We start from the raw sequence: 21,701 nt of genomic DNA, 5'->3' as shown, positions 1-21,701 counted from the left end.
AAGGAAATAGACATACAGGCCCAGGAAGTGCAGAGTCCCAAACAAGATGAACCCATACAGGCCCACACCAAGACACAGCACAATTAAAATGCCCAAGGTTAAAGACAACGAGAGAATGTTAAAAGCAGCAAGAGAAAAGAAGTAAGTTACCTACAAGGGAACTTCCATAAAACTATCAGCTGATTTCTGAACAGGAATTGTGCAGGTCAGAAAGGATTGGCATGAAACATTCAAAGTGATGAAAAGCCAGGACCTCCAACCAAAATTACTCTACCCAGCAAAGCTATCATTTAGAATCAAAGGATAGATAAAGAGCTTCCCAGTCAAGGAAAAGCTAAAGGAGTTCACTTACACCAAACCAGTATTACAAGGAATCGCAGAAAAATTTAAGAGGAAAAAAGATTTTTAAAAATGAGTAATAAAATAGCAATAACTACATATCTAACAATTACTTTCAATGTAAATGGATTAAATTCTCCAGTCAAAAGATAGGGTGGCTGAATGGATAAGAAAACAAGACCCTTGGGCTGGCCGAGTGGCTCAGTTGGTTAAGAGTTGGCTTAAGAGCACGAGCTCTGAGCAACAGGGCAGCCAGTTCAATTCCCACATGGGCCAGTGACGCTGCGCCCGAGCTGAGCTGTCACTGAGCTGCCAACAGGTGGCAGGATGGCTCAGTAGGTGTAACAACAGGATTGCCTGTTCGATGGTGGCTATGCCCACCTGCAACTAAGACTGAACTCGGCACCTTGAGCTGAGCTGCTGCCCGGATGGCTCAGTGGGTAGAACATGCGCTCTTAACATGGCTGCTGGTTTGACTCCCACATGGGATGGTGGCTATGCCCACTCGCAACTAAGACTGAACACAGCACCTTGAGCTTAAGAGGTTGCGAGCAGCCGACGGGAAGCCAGATGGCAACTGGCGCCCTCCACAACGAAGATTGAAGAACAACTTGGCTGGTCCCCTCCCTCATTCCCCAACACTGTTCCCGTCCCCCAATTCCCCAATAAAATCTTAAAAAAAAAACAAAAAAACAAGACCCTTATATATGCTGTGTACAAGAGGCTCACTTCAGGTAAAAAAACACACACCGACTGAAAGTAAAAGGACGGGAAAAAGATATTTCATGAAAATGTAAACAAACAAACAAAAGCTGGAGTAGCAATACTTATACCAGACAAAATAGACCAAAACAAAAGCTATATAACAAGAGACAACAAAGGACCCAGTAATCCCACTTCTGGGTATTTATCTGAAGAAACCTAAAATGCTACTTCGAGGAGACATGTGCATCCATATGTTCACTGCAGCACTGTTTACAATAGCCAAGATGTGGAGGCAGCCTGAGTGTCAGTTGATGAAAGAATGGATAAAGAGTAGGTGGTACATATATACAGTGGAATACTGCTCGGCCATGGGAAGGAATGTGTTCTTGCCATCTGCAGCAGCATGGATAGACCTGGATGTATTGTGCTAAGTGAAGTACATCAGACAAGAAAAGACAGATGCAATGTGATTTTGCTTGTATGTGGAATCTAAAAAACAAAATAAACAAACAAAACAGAAACAAACTCAGATACAGAGAACATTTTGATGGTTGCCAGATGGGAGGGGGTTGGGGGATTAGGGGAAGGGATTAAGAAGTACAAATTGGTTATTGCAAAGTAGTCATGGGGATGTAGGGTATAGCATAAGGAATAGAGCCAATAATATTGTTGTAATAACTATGTATGGTGTCAGATGGGTACTAGATCTATCAGAGTGATGGATGGGAGGGGGGTTGGGAGGCAGGGTGGAAAAGGTGAAGGGGTTAAGAGATACAAAATAGTCATGGGGATGTAACGTAAAACATAGGGAATATAGTCGATAACATAACAACTATGTAAAGTGCCAGGTGGGTACTAGTTAGGGGGATCATTTCTTAAATTATGTAAATGTCTAACCACTATGCTTCTATGCTTTACACCTGAAATATAATGTTAAATGTCAACTGTAATTGAAACATTAAAAAAAGGGGGGGGGCGGTGAAGGGGTATAAGAGGTCCAAATTTCCAGGTAGAAAACAAATAAGTCATGGGGGTGTAATGTGCAGCATAGGGAATATGGTGAATAATATTGTGCTAGCATGGTATGGTGTCTGATGGTTGCTGAACTTATCACGGTGATCACTTCTTTAGGTATATAAACGTTGAATAACTATGGTGTACACCTGCAACTAATATATGTTAGCTATATTTTAATAAAAATCTTTAAAAAAATCTGCCTCACCCTGACACTAAATTGAGATTCCCTTTAGGACTCTGTCATAGGCTATCTTCAAGCATGCATTTTTGGGGAGACATCAACTAGTCCTAGATGTTCTATGGTGTCTAGGAAAAGGCATCAGTAGGCACCCTGACTGAATGAATTTACAGACAACTGAAAACAGTTCTGACAGGTGGTGAGACCAAGTGCAGGAGGGAAAAAGGTTATGGCTGCAGAGCAGAAGGAAGTTACCTTGACTTCCCTAAAACTTAAGCTTTTAAGAAGGCATTTGTTGCAGCAGGAACACCACTAACTTCTCTAAATAAAAGAAGCCAGTTACAAGACAAGAGACCAGGCACTATGGCAACAGAAACAGAAACAAACTTGGAAGAAATTACCTGCCCACGTTGTGAGATGAGCACTGTCTTACATTGCTAGTGGGAGTGTAAAAGAGAAGTCCTCTGGGCAGCAATATGGCAATATTTCTTTAAAATCTTAGATTTTTTTTTCCATCTTAAATAAAGAATCTTTTAAAAGTTCATACCCACTAGGCCCATTTTCCAAAAGGTAACCTAGGAAAATATACAAAGATTTATATATAATGATGTTCAATGCATTGGTTATATATTCCGAAACAATGGAAATTAACCCACGTATTCAATAGAGAAAAAAATAAATTATTCCATCTGCTTGATGGAGTAGTCAATTTAAAAAAAAATGTTTTCAATGGATATATAATGACATACTAAGATCTTAATATTGTAAAAATATAGGCAGCAGAAAAAAGACTGAAAAAGAAACATTCACATGTAAATAGTGGTAACATCTGACAAAAGAATTTTGAATGGTTTTATTTGATTTTTTAATTCTTTCCTGTTTTCCGAAATTTCTGCAGTAAGTACATATTTTTAGAACTAGAAAAAATGTTTCTTTTTTGGGTTTCTTTTTGTAAAGAAAAACAATCTTTACTACAATAGGTTATGTGTTCTCTATCTACACAAAGGAAAGAGTGTATGGTTGCACCTTCACTTACCTGCTCCGCGCTCCGTACTGGGTTTCTGGGAGCTGAAATGCACATCTCAGGGGCATATGTATGTACACTAACTTATCTGTTGTAAAATCTCACCAGGCACGTGTGACTTCTGACATACTGTACAGTCCAAGTAGAGTATCACAAAACACATTACTAAAGTGTACTAAAATAAGGTTATTTACTTAAAAATGATACATTGGATGTAATCTATATATAGAATAAAGCAATTAATGGTAAACTTAATAAGGCACCTTTTAAACCAGATGCTGTACAAAATACATTTAGTGTGTTACATACCAAAGATGAATCTATACTTTTGGTGTTTTACAATTGCATAATAAAACTGCTTGGTTTTTAACCCTTCTTTCAATGTCTATGTACAACTTCCCTAATTAAACTATAATGGTATTTTCATTTTATACAATATATACTACATTTTAGTTTTTAAACGGGGAAGGACAACAGTCACTAAAAGGGCTTAAATAATTCCACTGAAAGCATAGTACAGAGCACAAGCTAAAATTACAATATATTTAATCCTTTGCAAAAGCAGTATTCACATACTCTCCTTATGGGATGATCATTACATGTGACTTCATTTGATGCTGCCCTAGATTTAATTTGGTTTTTACGAACATGTCAGCTGTCTGCAATTTTCACTGTAACACTTGTAACAGCACTGAGACAAGAAGATGAACTGCTACACTGCTATTTTAACATCTGACCCAAGCAAATAATAAATATTATCACTCTTACACACAGTACAAGAGCTGCAACAATCTTTTAAAAAAATAATCAATTAGTATTTCTGCTGTTGAAATTATTTTAGATATTAGAAACATTGCAAAGCAATATGTATGACAAGAAATGTAAGTTATTTAATTTATAAAATTTTCCCTGAAATAAACTATTCAATATCAAATTTGATCTTGGGCCAAGTTAGAGATGCATGATTCTTTAAAAATTGTATTGCATTTTTGTTTTAAACAGAAGCAAAAAATCTGGATAAAAGGTACTATTTTTTTGAGTGAATAATAAATCTGGCACATTTTAGGAAAACAATTTTCAAAAACTATAGGTCACTTTCTAAGTTTAGAAATATATCTGGACATTGAAAAGGCAACATGTTAATTGAAATAGCTTTTTCTACAGAAATTAGATTCAAATTATAGGCTTTAGAAGCTTGCTCAGAAAGAAAGCACAGGGCAAGCTTAGAGTAAAAGTGTTGAAGCCAATCTGAACATGCTTGTAATTCTAGAGATATTTACCAGGATAAAGAGAATTCATAAGAAGAATTTTCTTTGAAAGTTAGTTTTTGTTACATTCAGGTAGCTTTGGTTTTTTGTTTGTTTTTATGTTTTAATTATTTAAAGGGATGACAGACAGAAGCGACACGTTTTTAAGATGCGAAAATTGTTGAGACCAAATCATGGCTTGTAGGGTTTTACAAATTATTAGCTATGGTACTATATGATACTTCCTCTTCCTCTTTAAATATTTCACTTACTGTATGAACTGAGAAATTTAAGAGTAATAGTAAGAAGGAGAGGAGAAAATAAGTTTCATGCAAGTTTTTTCAGATGTTAGGATTTCAAATATGGCATCATTTGCTTTTTAAATAACATGTTATACTAGAAAATATTTTTATTTAACAAGTCTCTAACATTAATTCTTGATATTACAAAATCATTACAGTGGTCTTATACTTATATACTATCTGTAATGTTTTGCTTCCACTTATTACTTTGACATTCCTAAGAACAGAGCTTGCCTTTCCTTAGATATTTTTTTATTAAGATGACAAATGATTTAAGATTTATAGTTTATCAAATAAAAAAATAAATCAAGGTTAACCTTAGACTAAGTAAATCAAAGCTCATAAGTATTCTTAAATCACATGGCAACTTAGATAAAAATATCTATAAATCTCAGTATAGAGATAATCAAAACATTCTGAAAGAGCAAGTTATTGGGTACTAGCAACATGTAAATTTACTTGAACATTTCAAACTGGAATTATGTTAGATGAAAATTATTAAACTTAGTTAAAACTGTTAAAACAAGTTTCAAATTGGTGAAATTTGATGTACAGACAAATATGTAAGTTTCATCCTTACGTGCCAATCAAATTTTTGGTAATAAATGGACAGGCTCTGATTCCTCCCCTTTAAAGTGTTTTGATCATGTGATATGATATAATAATCTCATTTATGTTATATTCGAAGAAAATTGTTTCACTTTATGCACCCATGAGTTGTTTGTTCAGAATAAGATATTAATGTTTAAAAGGCATTACAGAAGTATGACAGGTTTAAATAAATCAGAAATATTCCTTGGGATAACAAGACATGCATAAAATATGTAGAACTTTCCTGAATAACAGCTATACAGTATAGATAGAGGTACTGACTAGATACTGAACTTTTGTGCCTGACTCTTGTCTTCACAAGTTATGGAACAGAAATCATAAAATAAAAAATCTCAAGTAATTTGAATGTCTAAAACAGTTGTTGATAAATTTGTATCAGCTCTGAAATAGAAATTTCTAATTAGAGGATCTGTTCCTAAAGGAAAATTGAGATGACAGTATCTTAATGAAAGTCTATGCCTTAAGTTAACAAAGTTCTAGGTTTGATATCCTGCTTTGAATGCATTAGTTCTGAAAATTCATATGTAGTTGTACTTTACAACATTTTCTTCTGACGATCCTTTTTTTCCCCTTAAGGATGGGATGTGAGGTACATGTGAGCTAGTTTCTACAGTATGAATGTATGTACATATATAAAATGATGTCAAAGGAGCAAGTGTTTTGCAAATAAAGCATATTACACACAAAATATAAATAACTTCCCTTTTAAAAGTTACTGAGAATAAAGAATACAGAACATGGTTATAGGCACTTAACATTGCTATCGAATGCAGTAATTAGTAATTAACTTCAATAAGAAGTGTTTTCTTTACAAGGTTCATGGCATAGGAAGTTCCAACTTTGGACAGAATGCTTTTCATGACAAAATAGTAATTACCAAAAGAAAAAAAAAAGATGGTGGTGGGAGGAAAACAGTCCAAATTTACGGGCACTTTAAACTTTTGGCTTTTAATATCAACTTTTATGCTATAAATAAAGTTGGTGGAGAAGCTAGCTCACCTGCAAGGTAAATGGCTTTACGTGATTGGCAAATCTTGGTCAGATCATGCATTTTTAAAGTACAAAACCAACAGCCACTAATATCTTTCTGTGCATTCATAAATTATTTTCTTCTAATTCAAATGGCAGCAGAGGAATCCTGGCGTGTTTGCGTGCACACACACACCATTACCAAGGTATGATAAACTATTATAAACTAAGCACTATTCCAAACAGATCATAATCCATAGGCTGTTTACAAATGTAGAATACAAATAGATTAAAATTTTTCAGGTAGAAGGCAAGTGTATGTTTCTCCATCTCTGCTGAATTCATTTATCTTCTTAAGGCTTTCACAGAAAGCACTATTTTATGAACAGGTAATTCAGTACCCAGAGTTTGACTGGAGGCTTATTTATCAGGATTGAAGTCTTGATGAAGTTCATAAAAACCCAATAAAAAAAAAAAGGCATCAAAAACCACATTTAAAATAAAGCTGTCCATATACAAAGAATGACGTGTTTAGAAGTTCCCAGCTTATGTTCTACAGAGTACTGAAAGGTTTAATATTAGCAGCCTGTGAAGGTGTAGTGAGGAAAGAGTCTGAGAACCAAGCTATCCTTATTCTACTCTAATTCCACCCATTCCTTGGGTGAAAACAGTTCTTGCAGTCTAGAATTTCTCCTCACGATTGCTTAATTGTCAAATCTTTACATCTTGGGATTCAACCATTTTGGCAAGTGTCTTCTTGATTCTCAGAGCTGTAAGTCTGGAGGCTGGATTGTGGGCCCAGCATTCTGACATTAGCTTCAAAACTGCTCGTAGACACTGAAAAGTAAAGACAATGTCGTGAGCAGGAGAATACCTTTGGCAACACTCACCAAACACTTCCTCGGGACTGAGTTCCACTTACTTCATCACTGTTCCATCGATTAGACACAATTGGCCGCAAACGTTTGACACACACAACCTCACGCATATCTTCATAGGATGGATCATTGGGCACCATGTTGTAATACGGCAACTGGTACTCTTCTACTATCCCTGTGGGGAGTAAGAAAACACAGTGGGCACAATAATGGTGGCCAGACAAAATATATCAGTCTATTCAGCTTACTGAACTAAGGAATTAAAACTGATTCTCACATAGAGAAGAAAAAAAATTATAGAATAGATGATTCACTTTTAATAGTAAATGTATGTTCTCCTTTTTATGTCTAATTATTTCCCCTACGTCCATCAGGATCCCCATCACAGCTGCGGACATACCAATATCCTTAAAAAACAACAACAAAAAAAACAAGGTGAAATGCTCACTCACTCTAAAATTTAATGTAATTATTTACATATGTACACAACTGTTCCTATTAATGGATGTAGTTTTTTTTTTTTTTTGTTTTGTTCTGTAGTAGAAAGACAACATGATATATAGAAAAGAGATAACACTGGGTTGTCGGAAAAGTCATGACACATTTTTGCAACGAAAAACATAGAAAAACACTTCATGACTTTTCTGACAACCCAACACCTTTCCTTAAAAGAGACTGCTATCCTTAAAAAGGCCTGCTTGCCAGGCTGGCCCTTGGCTGGTGTCTGGGAACTTGTCTGGTAAACAGTTTTCTACACTGATATAAACTTTTTCTAAGTGATACTATTGGCTCACTGTGCCTAGAATATTTGTGCAAACAGTATGGTTAATGTTGACACCAGCTTTCCTTCTGAGAGTTTGGGATTTTGGTGCACGCTAGGCAGAGGGGGCCCATGTGCCCAGCCTCAATAAAACTTTTGGGAACTGAGTCTCTAATAATACCCCTGGATGGCAGTGTTTCACACTTTGTCACAAGTTGGAGAAATGAAGTGCATCCTGTGTGACTCCACTGGGAGAGGATTTGAAAACTTGTGTCTAATTTCCTCTGAACTTTGCCTCACGTACATTTTCCCCTTGTTGATTTTGCTGTGTATCCTTTCGCTATCATAAATGTTAGCAGCGAGGACAACTATATGCTGAGTCCTGTGAGGCCTAGTGAAATCAGAGCCTGGAGTGGTCTCGGGGACCCCTGACATACATGACATCTAAAATTATGTAACAGGAGCTGTTAGCTTTTTTAATGATGTGGATACAAACAACCAGAAACACACTCCCTTAACTCCTACCTACCTCCTGTGATACAACGACGAGCCATTTCCCAAATGATTAGGCCAAAGCTATAGATGTCTGCCATTATGTAGGGCTGGAAATGGTTTTTATTCAGGCTTTCATCTAGCACTTCTGGAGCCATGTAGCGTTTTGTGCCAACCCTGGTATTCAAGGGTACATCAACTTCGTTTGTATCACTGAAACAGAAGACAGATAACATCCATGTTGATGGTCAAGAACAAAACAGTTTATCTTCCATTTTTGTTTATTTTGTAAAAGTCAAGTCTCAGCCTCTCTCTTTCTTTCTCTCTCTCTCTATATTATATATAATATATACTATATATATAAAATACATATATTACATATAATATATATTATATATTATATACACACACACACACAAATATCTACCTATCTATCTATCTAAAATCTCTACATTCCTTCATCAGAAATCATTGGGGACAAATGTATGTTAAAATTTAGTATCTTTCGCATTTAGAAAAGTAATGTGCGCTTTGAATATATGCCATATATTATTTACTATTCCCAGCAGGGCCTAGAGCAGTCATCTTAATCAAGAGGAATCATTTGCTTTCACGATTCTCATGTGATAATTACAAGATTACATTTTTCTTCTTTATGGGTCCAACCAACTTAGTTCTGTTATGGGTAATGTTTACATGATCATACTAACAATCAGTAATAAATGATGTTTATTATTTTTTCAATTTTTGGAGTAAATTTTAGAGTTTAAAGACGTGAATGCTTTGTTGCATAAGCCCCTGGTTCTGGCAGGTTCTGGAAACTACTCTGAAGCACAGATTAATATATTTAATATTTTCTTGTATGGCATCTGATGAGTATTTAAGCTAATAAACACTACATTGATTTTTAAAAAAGAAACAGGATTAGAACACCAGGGGAAAGATTTAATTTTTTAAATGCTTATTTTATTAAGGCCTAGCACTTTTATCTTATGGCCTGAAATTAATTCTGAAATGTGAAATGGCTGCTGTATTCTAGAGTTATAACAACATTAAACCGGTTTCAATAGTTCCCTCAAAATGTTATAAATGTTTAAAAATATTAACAACATATTAAATGGTGATGGAGAAATGACGTATTTATACCATTTATGGGAGTGTAAATTGATGCATGCTCTCAAGAGGTAACTTGTAATATACCTTAATTTAATACGCACATAGGCTGTCTAGCCCCCTCTCTAGGAATCCACCATGAAGAAATACTTGTGTAAGTGCTCAAGGATATAATATATATGGATAAAATACAGTGTTTATTAAAACATTTTTTAAATTATAGAGATAAGCCAGAGGCAACTTTAATAGCTATCAGTCATGGAATAAATCACAGTACATCTATATTTTGAAAAACTGCATCAACACTTAAAAAGAATGAAGTAGATCTACATAAAATGAAATAGAAGGATGTTTAAGACAATTAAAAAGGGAAATCAAGAATTAGGTAGAGTAGAATGGAATTTTTGTAAACAAAACCCACCAAAACAAACCAACCAAGACAAAAACCCCAGTTATATATTTACGTAACTATATAAGCTCAAACTCATGCTTGGAACTCCACTGTCCAGAAAACAAATACTCCAATATCTTGAGGAGACTAACATAATTTCAGAACTGCCAGCAAAGAACCACATTCACCTGTTGAATTTAACAGCAAGACCCAGGTCAGCAATGCAACAACTTCCATTTTTCTTGATGAGGATGTTTTTGCTCTTTAGGTCTCGGTGAGCAATTGCAGGCTTTCCTTGGGTGCCATAAATTTCCGTGTGGAGATGGCACAGACCACAGGCAGCTGAATAGGCCAACTTGAGGAGGGCTCTGGTGTCTAGTGTAGCACATTTCAGGAAATCATAAAGCGATCCATTTTCATGGTAATCAGTAATTAGATAGAGCTGAGTCCAGGAACCTGTACCCTTAATGTCTGCTGCTATAAAACCTGTTCAATTAATGAGTTTAAAAGGTTAGTTATCAGAGGTGGCTATGAAGAATAATGAATGCTCATCAAAAATACTGAGAATAAGTCAGGTATCATATACAGACAATAAACATTAAATTTGCTTAATAAAGCTTCTTGAACATGTTCCCCAGGTTTACACATATAACTCTATACTCTGCAATAAACTTAAAATAATATTAATGATCATCATGAAAATGATAATAATGGGACCAAGAAGATCACATACCATATAACCTGGGGGAATGTTACCATCTACATGGTTCTCTGAGCATGAAGAACTATAAAGAAGGAATGTGGAAAAGGCTCTCAATTTCAAATTGAAAAGTGGACATATTAAAATAACAAAGTTAAAAATGTTCAACTAAGAGTTTCTGCTTAACTAAGCCAATTCCATTTGCCCATCAATGCATCCTCACATCTACCTTTGGTCTGGCTCGTTGACAAGCAGTTCGATGATACTGAGCCCCTTTCCTTCTCCTCCTCCCCTTTAGAAAAAGGTCAGTAAAGTGCTGGGTTGAATAGTGTCGTAGTGTCGTCCCCCCACACCCCCAATTCACACCCACCTGGTACCTGTAAATACGATCATATTTGGAAACAGGGTCTTTGTAGATGTAATCAAATTCAGATGAGGTCACACTAGATTAGGGTGGGTGTTGTAATTCAGTGACTGGTGTCCTTTTAAGAGGGAAATTTGGACACAGACACACAGGGGAGGCCATGTGATGACAGAGACAGAAGCGATAAGAATGTTGTTTCCAAGCCAGCAAACACCAAAGGTTGCTGGCCATCACCAGAAGCCAGGAAGAGGCAAGGAAGGGTCCTCTCCTGGAGCCTCCAGAGGGCAGGGCCCTGCGGACACCTTGATTTTAACCTTCAGGCCTCCAGAACTCAGAGAGAATACGTTTCTGCTGTTTTATGGCACCCAGTTTGTGGTAGTTTGTTATGATATAGCCTTAGGACGCTAATCCAGGTGCCTATACACTCTTGGCAATGTGCTATGCATTGTCTAAAGAAGAGGGAAATTGTAGCTAAACAGAAAAGTCAGGAAAGCTAGATAAGTTTCTGCACCCTACTGCTCAGATCATACCTGAATTATTTTGCTGTTGTGTCAGTGGGGTGGGGTGGGGAGGGAGAGACCTGCTAAGCATAGACACTAAGCTATGTCATATGGTGGTAGTTGCTTAGCTTACAAAAAGCAAAAGGTATTATAGTTAAAGTTACCCCAGGAAATTGCTTAAATTACCTATAAAAGACTTGGTTTTTGTTACTGTATGAGTAAGTCCAATGAACTGGCATTACTTCCAATTTGAAATTCACTCTTCTTTCCTGGCTGGCTGGCATTCAGGGCTGGATTGTACCTAAGCTGTGTATTCAGCTGGGTTTCCTTTAACCCAGTTCGCATAACGGAATTCACATGCTTTCAGAGCTCAGGTGGCAGGCTTCCACCTGCACCCCCCAATCTTGTCAGAATACGGAATTGACTGAAATCAGATGTATACCCACCAAGTATATTTTCATGGCGCATTAGCACAGTTTGATAGATTTCTGTTTCTCGAAACCAGCTAGCTTCTTCAGTGGTAAAAAACACTTTGACTGCCACTTTTTCACCACGCCATTTACCCATCCACACTTCTCCATATCGGCCTTTACCAACTTGCCGAACCATCTGAATCTGTTTGGCAATAGTTCGCTGAACCTTCAAAAAGAAAAAAAAGAAAAAATGTTTTGAGTTCTTGATGAAATGAAGAGCATAGTGATTCTAAATTAAAGAGAACACGAAGGTCCAGACTGGAATGCACATTAAAATGGGCTAGATTTTGTGCACACCTAAATTAACTTCCTTTATGTATCATTTTATTACACAAACCTATCATAATTTTTTTCAAAGTCTAGATTGTTGAGGCATAATTTACATACAATAAAATTCACTGTTTTTGAGAAGTGTTTTGATAAATGTATACAGTCATGTGACCCCCAATACCACAATTAAGATACAGAGCACATCCATCACCAAAAAAAGTTCCCTCTTACCTCTTTAAAGTCAATCCCTTCCTCACCCATTCTCAGTCCCTGGCATCATTGATCTGTTTTCTGTCCCTACAGTTTTGCCTTTGTAGAATATCACACAAATGGAAACATACAATATATAGCCTTTTGTGTCTCTGTTTTTTCACTTAGCATAAAATGATCTCAAATTCACCTATGTTGTTGCACGTATCCGTAGTTTGTTTCTTTTTATTGATGAGTCAGATTCCACTCTATGAATGTACCACCAACTGTTTATCCAACTACCAACTGATGAACTTTTGGGTTGTTTACAAATTATATCTATTATGAATAAAGCTGCTATAAACATTCACATTCAGATCTTTGTCTAGACATGTCTGCACAGCTCTTTGCTAGACACTTAGCAGGAGGGACAGCTTCACTGTGCGTGCTTAAGTTTACAGTCAACTGTCAAACGATTTTCCAAAGTGGCTGTACCATTGTGCATTTCAATCAGCAATGTATGATTTCCAGCTGATAGCCTCAGTTTTAGCCATGCTAGGGGATGCGTAGTAGCACCACTGTGACAGTTTGCATGTCCTCATGATGCTGAGTATCTTTTCATATGCTTATTTGTCATTCTTATATCTTCTCTGGGAAAGTGTCTATTCAAGTTTTTTATCTATTAAAAAATTGAAATTGTTTCTTATTACCAAGGTGTAAAAGTTCTGTATATATTCTGCAACACAAATTCTTTATCAGATCTCCTTCGCCAATTGGTGACTTGTTTTTTTTTCATTTTCTTAACAGTGTCTTCGGAAGAGATAGTCTCAAATTTTGAGAAAGCCCAATTTATCATTTTAAAAAATGACTCATGCCTTTTGTGCTAAGAAATCTTTGCTCAACCCAAGGTCATAATGATTTGTTCTAAAACATTTTCTTTTAAAAGTTGTATGCTTTAACTTTTACATTTAGATCTATGCTCCATTTCAAGGTAATGTTGTATATCAGTGAGGTAAGGGTTGAGATTCACTTTTTGGCAAATGGATGCCCAGTTTTTCCTGCACTATTTGTTGAACAGACTGTCTTTTCCCCATTGAATTATTCTAGCACCCGAATCAATTGATCATATATACTTGCATATGTGCCCATTTCTAGACTCTCTGTTCTGTTCCTCCACTGATGCCAGCTCCACAGTGTTAATTACTGTAACTCTACACTAAGTCCAGAAAACAGGTAGAGGGATCCTCTTTGTTTTCTTCTTCAAAATTATTTTGTATCTTCTAGGTTCTTTCATTTCCATACACGTTAGAATCAGCTCATCAATTTCTACAAAAGTTTGCTCTGATTTTGATTTACATTAAATGGAAACTATAATTTTAGGAAAACTGAAATCTTAATCCTGAGCCCTCTGATTCACAAACAGGATATAGGTCTCCACTTATTCAAGGCTGTGTTAATTTTTTTGGGCAACGTTTTCTAATTTTCAGTGTACAGGTCTTATAGAAATTTTGCTAAGTTTATTCCAAAATATTGAATGTTTTTTGTTGCTAACCCAATTGATACAGCTTTAAAATATTTAATTCCTAATTGTTTTTTTGCCAGTTTACAGAAATTCAATGGTTTTGTACAATGACATTATATTCTGCAACCCTGATAAGATCATTTCATTTATTGGTTGTCATAGCTTTATGGTATCATTCTTGAGATTTTTTACATAGACAATCATGTTGCCTGCAGATAAAGTCAGTTTTACTTTACCTTTCCAATTCAATTATAGAATTATTTAATTCAATTAAATTTTAAATTAGAGATAAACGTCTTTAAACAAATGCAATTAAACAAAAACTTATCTGAATATCTAATATTTATTATAAGGGTCCTCTCGACCCCTAAATCTGAGTATTTCCTTACATATAACCCTCTTAGAATTATTAATAACTCTCTTTAAAATTATTTTTATGAACTGTGCTTGGTAATATGGTATTATATATAGGGAAGTATCCTCTGTATGAAGATATGTGAGAGAAACTTCCTTTTGATTTCAGAATCTGAAAGTTATACTTCTCACAATTATCAGTTTAACCTTACGGATGTAATGAATCATATACCTAATTCCTCTTTTGAAGTTGGCTGCTGAAAGCAAAGCTTGTGAGCTAACTCACTTCATGACCATACCTTCTTTCCTAACCTTGCTTGTGGCTCTATCTTACTTGCCTCTTCTATTTTTCTTGTTTCATATTTCTAAATTTAACTAATTTCATCTTGTATTACTGCAGCCATGTTTCTAAGAAGGAAAAAATATGTGTAACACAGTTTGCTAATCTTCAGTGATTATCCTACCTTTCATATGAGGACACATTCTATATCAACAAACCACTCATGTTTACACATAGTTTATCTTACCAATAAAGGTAGTCCAGATCCACTACCAGAACTTTGTGACTGGTCAATAAGGTCTTTTAAGGATTCTCCAACAGGAATAAATGCTTCATCCTGTTCCAAATCACGATTGTAACGACGTCTGCTTGAGATGCTCTTGCAATAATGTCTTTTAAAAAAAGCAGAAAACAGTCTACATTGAAATCCTAAAACTATAAAAATCAAAGTAAGAAAATCTTGAGGTTGTCAACACCATTATCTTTCCTTCAGACATGATCATATCAAAATTAGTCTTATCATAGGATCATGTTAAAATAATGTCCAGAAATGGAGTTTATGAGGTAGAGTTCTATGTACCATGTTACAATGAACAGATGTCCATGGTGTATTCACAAGTGAAAAAAATAGATTAAAAAACAGCATGTAAAGTGTTATCCTAGCTATGAAAAAATTTTAAATTATATATATTTATATATGTCTAAAAAGACCAGAAAGGACATACAGCAAGTTGTAAACAAGTTATTTCTGGGGATATAGGAATATACACTTTCTACTTTACACAAGTATTTTCATTAGAATTTATAAGTATGTACTTTATATCAAAATGAACAGTAAATAGGGAAAAGAAATTTATGGAAAAAAAAATCAAACAAGTTCTCGTAATTCATTCTGATATTTTTTAAGGTTTCTCTTTAAAATTTCAAATTATGAAAGATTCAAATATATAGGAAGGTAGAGATTAATTTAACTGGCACCCATGTGTACATCATTTAATAAATACTAACATTATGCTATGTTTATTTTAGATATATTTAAAGTAAACATTATAAATATTTGAAGCTCTAGCCATTTCCCTGATAATTCTATTTCCCTCCTTTACTCTTAAAAAACAAACACCATCCTGAAAGTGATTATATCCTTCCAATGTATGTATTTATACTTTTACCATAACGTATATATTTATAAATAACATTGTTTCTCTGGATACAAATGTACATAAATTGCATGTTGTATTAATATTTTATACCTTGGTTTTTAATTAAAAAAACAACTCCTTATGTTTTACATATTTATCCATGTGATACATGTAAAACACAACAGCTCATTTTTGTTGATGTTGTGTATCAGGCACTGTTCTACGACTCACACTTCATCTTTACAAAACTCCCAAGAGGTAAGTACTATTGTTCCCATTTTACAAATAAGGTTCATCATTTGCCCCGAGTCACACAGATGGCCAGGTAGAGAAGTTGGGATCCAAACCCAGAGGCCTGGATCAGGAAACCATGGACTTAGTCCCTACTATTCCGTCAAGGAAATGGTTTAAATGGTAGCTAGTGTTCCTGTTATGAATTTGCCACAACTTACCCTGGTGCTGTCTTTAGTTATTTCCAAAAGTTTGTTAATATAAACAGGACCGCAAAAAAACATTTTTGTGCCTGTCCCTTGGGCAGATGTGTAAGAATTTCTTGAAGGTATGTACACTTTCAATTTGACATCCACCAAATTGCTCTTCAAAGTGGAATAACTTATACTTCCACCAAAAGTGTAATGTGACAATGTCCATTTCCCCACCTTCCAATCCAAACTGGAGGCTTCCATATTTTTTTTATTTTTGCCAAGCTGATGGGTATGAAATAGTGACTTGTTTTCATTTGTTATCCCCTGATTACCAGGGAGGTTGAGATTTTGTTTTTCACAGTTCAGTTTTCTCTGTGAACTGTCTATTCATATTTTTTTGTATATTATTTAATTGGGGCAATTTATCTTTTTTTATTGATTCATAGGAGTTCTTTATGTAACCTGGATACTAAATCTTGGATAACTATATGTTACAAGAGTCTCCTCTCAGTTGTCATTGTCATGTCATTCCATTTATGGTGTTTCATGTCAGTTTCTAATTTTAATGTTGTCAAATAAAATTCAAATTCATCAGCCATTTCCTCCTTTTTCATGTATGCTTTCATATCCCGTTTAAGACAACCTTCCCAAACCTAATGTCATAAATACATTTTCAAGGTTTAAAAATTATGTTTCTCTCCATTTGGAACTTACAATATAGAATGGAAATTAGGGAATAAGTCAAATTAATTTTCCATATGGATAGTCCAATATATATAGCCATGTTTGTAATTTTATTTTTGTTAATATGGGTAACTCACTTTAATGGTTTAAAATTCAAAAGGCACAAAAGGGTGTACAGTGAGAAATCTTCCTCTCACCTCTATCCCCAAGCCATCAACTTCATTTTCCTAGAAGGAACCTAAAACTGGAACTATTTCCAGCTTCTTGGGTAATCTTATGGAGGCCATTTATGCATATTCAAACAAACACATATTCATTGGTGTCCATCTCCCTTTTTTTTCTTCCAGAAATGGTAATGCACCATACATACTGTTCTGTGTCTTGCCTTTTAACTTAGCATTTTGTCTGGGGGATCATTCTACAGCAGTGCATAAATAGCTTCCATTTTCTTTAATGGTTAAACAGTTTGCCATTGTATGGCTGTTAACCATTCCCTTACTGGTAACATTTAGATTGTTTCTAGTCTTCACACAAGGCTGAAATGAGAAAAAGTTCTGGCAAATCTGCAGTCCAAGTTAGAACTGAATTTGGAATTTTGATGGAATGCCCTATTCACCTTCTTGGAGGTTATGCCAGTTACTGTCTCTCCATCATTATACGAGTGTCCATTTCCCCCCACATTCTCATCCACACTCTACTAACACTTTTAGAACTTTGTTTTTAATTTTATCAAAGTTCTATATCTGTTTTTAAGAATTATATATAGCAAGTCCTCAAACAATGTTGTTTCATTATAATGTTGAAGAGATGCCACAGGAACTTAACTCTTGTTTATATTAATTAGCCTATGGTAAAACTGATTTTATCATACTTCATTTCACTTAAAGTCAAAGAACTATCAACTACATTAAGTGAGGACTTACTGTAGTTCTTTGTGGCTTAGTAACAAAGCAGTAGTTCCCATCTCATCTCCTCTCCTCTTAGCACCCATTCTGCACTTCTCAGAACCAAACATTTTCAATGTTTCTAAGCGGATTTGTTTAATGTTTACCTCACTGTTACTAAATAACACGCTTATATTGACATTTTCAGGTTTTTAGTCAGTCTTTAACTATTCACTTAACACTGTGGAAGATGAGGATTTAACTTGGCATTTAATATTCCTTCCCCTTTCCCAAACAGAAATACTTCTCACATCCTCCCAACACAGTTATAGCACAGTTTAGATCAATATTCAATGTTTGCATTACGATGGCTAGATAAACTCTAGCTACACGTGGATCTTACTGTATACGATTATTTTTGCTTTCTCGAAAACCCTGAGATATATTTTTTAAAATCTCAGTCTCTGTAATTCTAAACATGACGTACAGCATTCAATCCAAAATTATGAGACACACTTTTAAAAAGCAAGGAAACACAGCCCAGAGCCAAGAGGTAGGGCAACCAACAGAAGCAGTCTCAGAGACAGATGACTGATGTTGACACTTCTAAACAGCCTCCTTAAAGTAACCAGGATTAAAATGGTAAAGCATCTAAAGGAAAAGGTGGACAACATGAACCAAAAGATAGAAAATTTCAGCAGAGAAATGGACAGAGTCAAATAGAAATGCTAAAAGTGTAAAACATATCAGAGATGAAGAATTCCTTTGCTAGGCTCATCAATGGACTGGACACAGTTGAGGAAAATTAAAAAACTAGCTTGAAAATAGATGAACAGAAGTTACCTGAACTAAAAAACAAAGAGGAAAAATTCAATAAAAAATAAAAGAGCTGTGGGACAGTATTAAATAATCTAAAAATGTATAGTCTCAAAAGGAGAACAGAAAGAGAAAGGAACAGAAACTATCTGAAAACATAGTAGACAATAACTTTGCAAAAATAATGACAGACATCAAGCCATAGAGTCAGTAAGCTCAGTAAATCTCAAATGAGAGTAAATACCAAAAAAGAAACATGCACATCTTAAATACATTGTAGTCAAATAGTTCAAAACTGAAGATAAAGGGAAAATCTTAAAAGAGGCTATGAAAAAAATAATTACATACAGTGGACCAAACATAAGAATTATGAAAGAAATCATGTAAGCTGGAAAACAATTCTATATACAGTGCAAATACCTTTGGAAAATGAAGGCAAAAGGTTTTTCAGACAAACAGAAGCTGAGAGGAGTTATGGCCAGTAAACCTACATGCAAGAAATTAAGTAAAGGAAGTTCTTCAGACAGAAGGAATATACCAAATGAAAACTTGTATCTAAAACTTGAAGCTAAACAAATAAAGGGAGAGTGCTGAAAATGATAAAAATAAACATGAATATAAAAACTTTTTTCTTATTTTTAATCACTTTAAAGCTGATTGACAGTTCCCTTTTTAGGTATACAATAAATACTTATCTTTTTTATTAAATGAAACATTACATGGCAATAATTTTTGCTGCAATTACTTTCAAAATCATTATTTCTAATATTGAACTGCTGTGGTACTGAGATGTCCCTTAAAGGCAGTGAGGATGATGGGCCAATTGTAAAGCTGGAGGAGAGCTTTATATCTGATAAATTAATCTGGGTTACTGCTTAAAAGCAGGCATTCTGAGTCAAGGGGAGGTGTGCGCCAAGCACGGGGGACACACTGATTTACCATGTTCATCCTTAATGCTTCAAAGGAACCATGGTAATGTATCAGCCAGCCATCATCAACATCGATGGACAAGTAATCTCTGCTATCACTGAGGTCCCTATCCAATGGGAAAGGCAGACTTTGGGCAACTGATTATGAGTAAGTAAACAAATAACTGCAAATGGAAAAGTGTTAGGTAAAAGTACAAAATGTTTTAGGGGTAGAACATGGTATCTAACCATTTTTTAAGGGTCCAAGAAATCACTTACAAAAAAGGACAAATTCTATGTCCAAGGAAAGTACAAAACCTGGCAGAATGGAACAGAATTGACAGCAAATCTAGAATAAAGGGAGGCTAGAGAGGAGATTTTAGAGAAGGTATTGATTTTGAGGACCATGTCATCATGAATGTAAATCAGATTCAAAAAGAATAAATTCGCAAATTTTTCTACATTAGAAAAAAAGTCATCAGAAAAGAAGTGAAACAAAATATTAATGAGATACATAAAAGAGACTAATCTCAGTATGTGGAAATATATACTCCTTTTTAACTTTAATCTTATCCTTTTATGGTTTGTTATAGATAGAAGTTTGTGTCTTGTTAAAATGGAGTTAAATGTGAATGAATACACTAAATTACTAATCTTGTAAATATGCTCAATAATTGGTCTTCAGTAGATAAAACTAGAACATAAAATTCAAAAGCTATATATACAGGGCAATCATGAGGTTCTCTGAAATATTTAGCTTAAAACTATAAAAGGAACCTAACGGAACAGTTTGTGGGGTCTGTATATTTTATGAACTGCTCTAGGTGCCCAAGGCTTGATTCTGAGACAAGTGTTCTTTTCAGTTAACCTTAAAAGACATTATCAGTTTGTGTCACGTTTCCCTTGATGCCCATTTCCAGTGCTTTTCATTCTTTTGTGTAGCTTCATATTTCTACCTGGCATAATTTTTTTTCTACTTGAAGTATTATTTCCTTTAACATTTCTTCTGCAAATCTGTTGGTGATGAGTTCTTTCAAGCTTTTCTATGTCTGAAAGTCTTCCTTTCACCTTCATTTTTGAAAAATATTTTCCCTGAGTATATACAGAAATCTATGTTCATGACTTTTTCCTTTGAGTACTTTAAAGATGGTGTTCTGCTAATATTCTTGCTTGCACTGTTTCCCATGAAAAGTTGGCTACCATCCTTAGCTCTGTATATAATCTGCCTTTTTTCTCTGGTTGCATTAAAAATATTTCTCTTTAACACTGGTTTTGAGCAATTTGTTTATGTTGTGCCTTGGTATAATTTTCTTCATGTTTTTTGTGCTAAGAGTTTGCTGAGCTTTTTGGATCTATGAATTTACAGTTTTCACTAAATTTGAAAAAATTTTGGTCATTCTTAAAATATTTTTACTGTCACCTCATCTTTGGGAACTCTAATCACACACACACACACACACACACACACAGATACTTGAGACCATCTGAAGTGCCACAGTTCAATGGTGCTCAATTAATATTTTAAGCTCTTTTTTTAATGTTCGTTTACTTTCTATTGCTGTCTTCATGTTCACTGCCATTAATCTCACCCAATGTATATTTGACCTCAGATATCGCAGGTTTCAGTGGGACTTTCTGCAGATCTCCACTCTCTCTCTCTGAGGCGCTATCCTCTCCAGTACTCTCTCCTGTGAATCACAGCTGCTGTTCTCCCCCAGACTCTCAGCTGTGTCTCCTTGGCTGGGCTACATCTAGGCTCCTCCCGTGTCCTGCAGCCAGAAGCTCTCGCTAGGCAGTAAGCGGGGCAATCATAAGGCTCAGCTCATTTGTTTCCTGTTTCGCAGGGATCAATGTCCTTTACTGCCTGATTGGCAGCTTTTATTACATGAGTGGGGCTTACTAATTACAAATTTCTGTATAAGATAATCTGCCTAGGCCCTAAGGTCATTATGTTTAGGCTTTTTCTCTTGGGCTGGGTGGACTTCCCTCCAAAGAATCTTCCTATCTGTTACCTCGAGGGAACAAGCCTGGTTGAGAAGGTTCTGGAAGGGTTGCGGGGCCACCAATCAGTACATAAATGGTTCACTTTACCTCCTTGTTTTCACTATGATACTGACCCGCAATAATAGGGTATCACAGATTAGAACCTTGATTTCTTTCTTTCCA

General features: G+C 35.2%; 1 protein-coding gene across 1 annotated transcript in view; it reads right to left on the bottom strand.

Annotated features, from left to right (window-relative positions):
- Positions 1-3,107: 3,107 nt before the first annotated feature.
- BMPR1A (bone morphogenetic protein receptor type 1A) overlaps positions 3,108-21,701 on the bottom strand; it is a 154,894-nt gene continuing 136,300 nt past the window's right edge. The window contains exons 8-13 of the mRNA XM_019660476.1: positions 14,927-15,071; positions 12,038-12,230; positions 10,216-10,513; positions 8,561-8,736; positions 7,316-7,446; positions 3,108-7,230 (exon numbers count right to left, since the gene is read on the bottom strand). Coding sequence (XP_019516021.1) covers positions 7,105-7,230; positions 7,316-7,446; positions 8,561-8,736; positions 10,216-10,513; positions 12,038-12,230; positions 14,927-15,071 — 1,069 coding nt within the window. The 3' untranslated portion in view covers positions 3,108-7,104. The remainder of the gene's footprint in view (positions 7,231-7,315; positions 7,447-8,560; positions 8,737-10,215; positions 10,514-12,037; positions 12,231-14,926; positions 15,072-21,701) is intronic.

The sequence above is a fragment of the Hipposideros armiger genome, unplaced genomic scaffold, assembly GCF_001890085.2.
Source record: "Hipposideros armiger isolate ML-2016 unplaced genomic scaffold, ASM189008v1 scaffold_319, whole genome shotgun sequence".
Taxonomy (NCBI): domain Eukaryota; kingdom Metazoa; phylum Chordata; class Mammalia; order Chiroptera; family Hipposideridae; genus Hipposideros; species Hipposideros armiger.
Note: the sequence above shows the minus strand (reverse complement) of the source record. Positions and strands in the feature narration are given on the sequence as shown.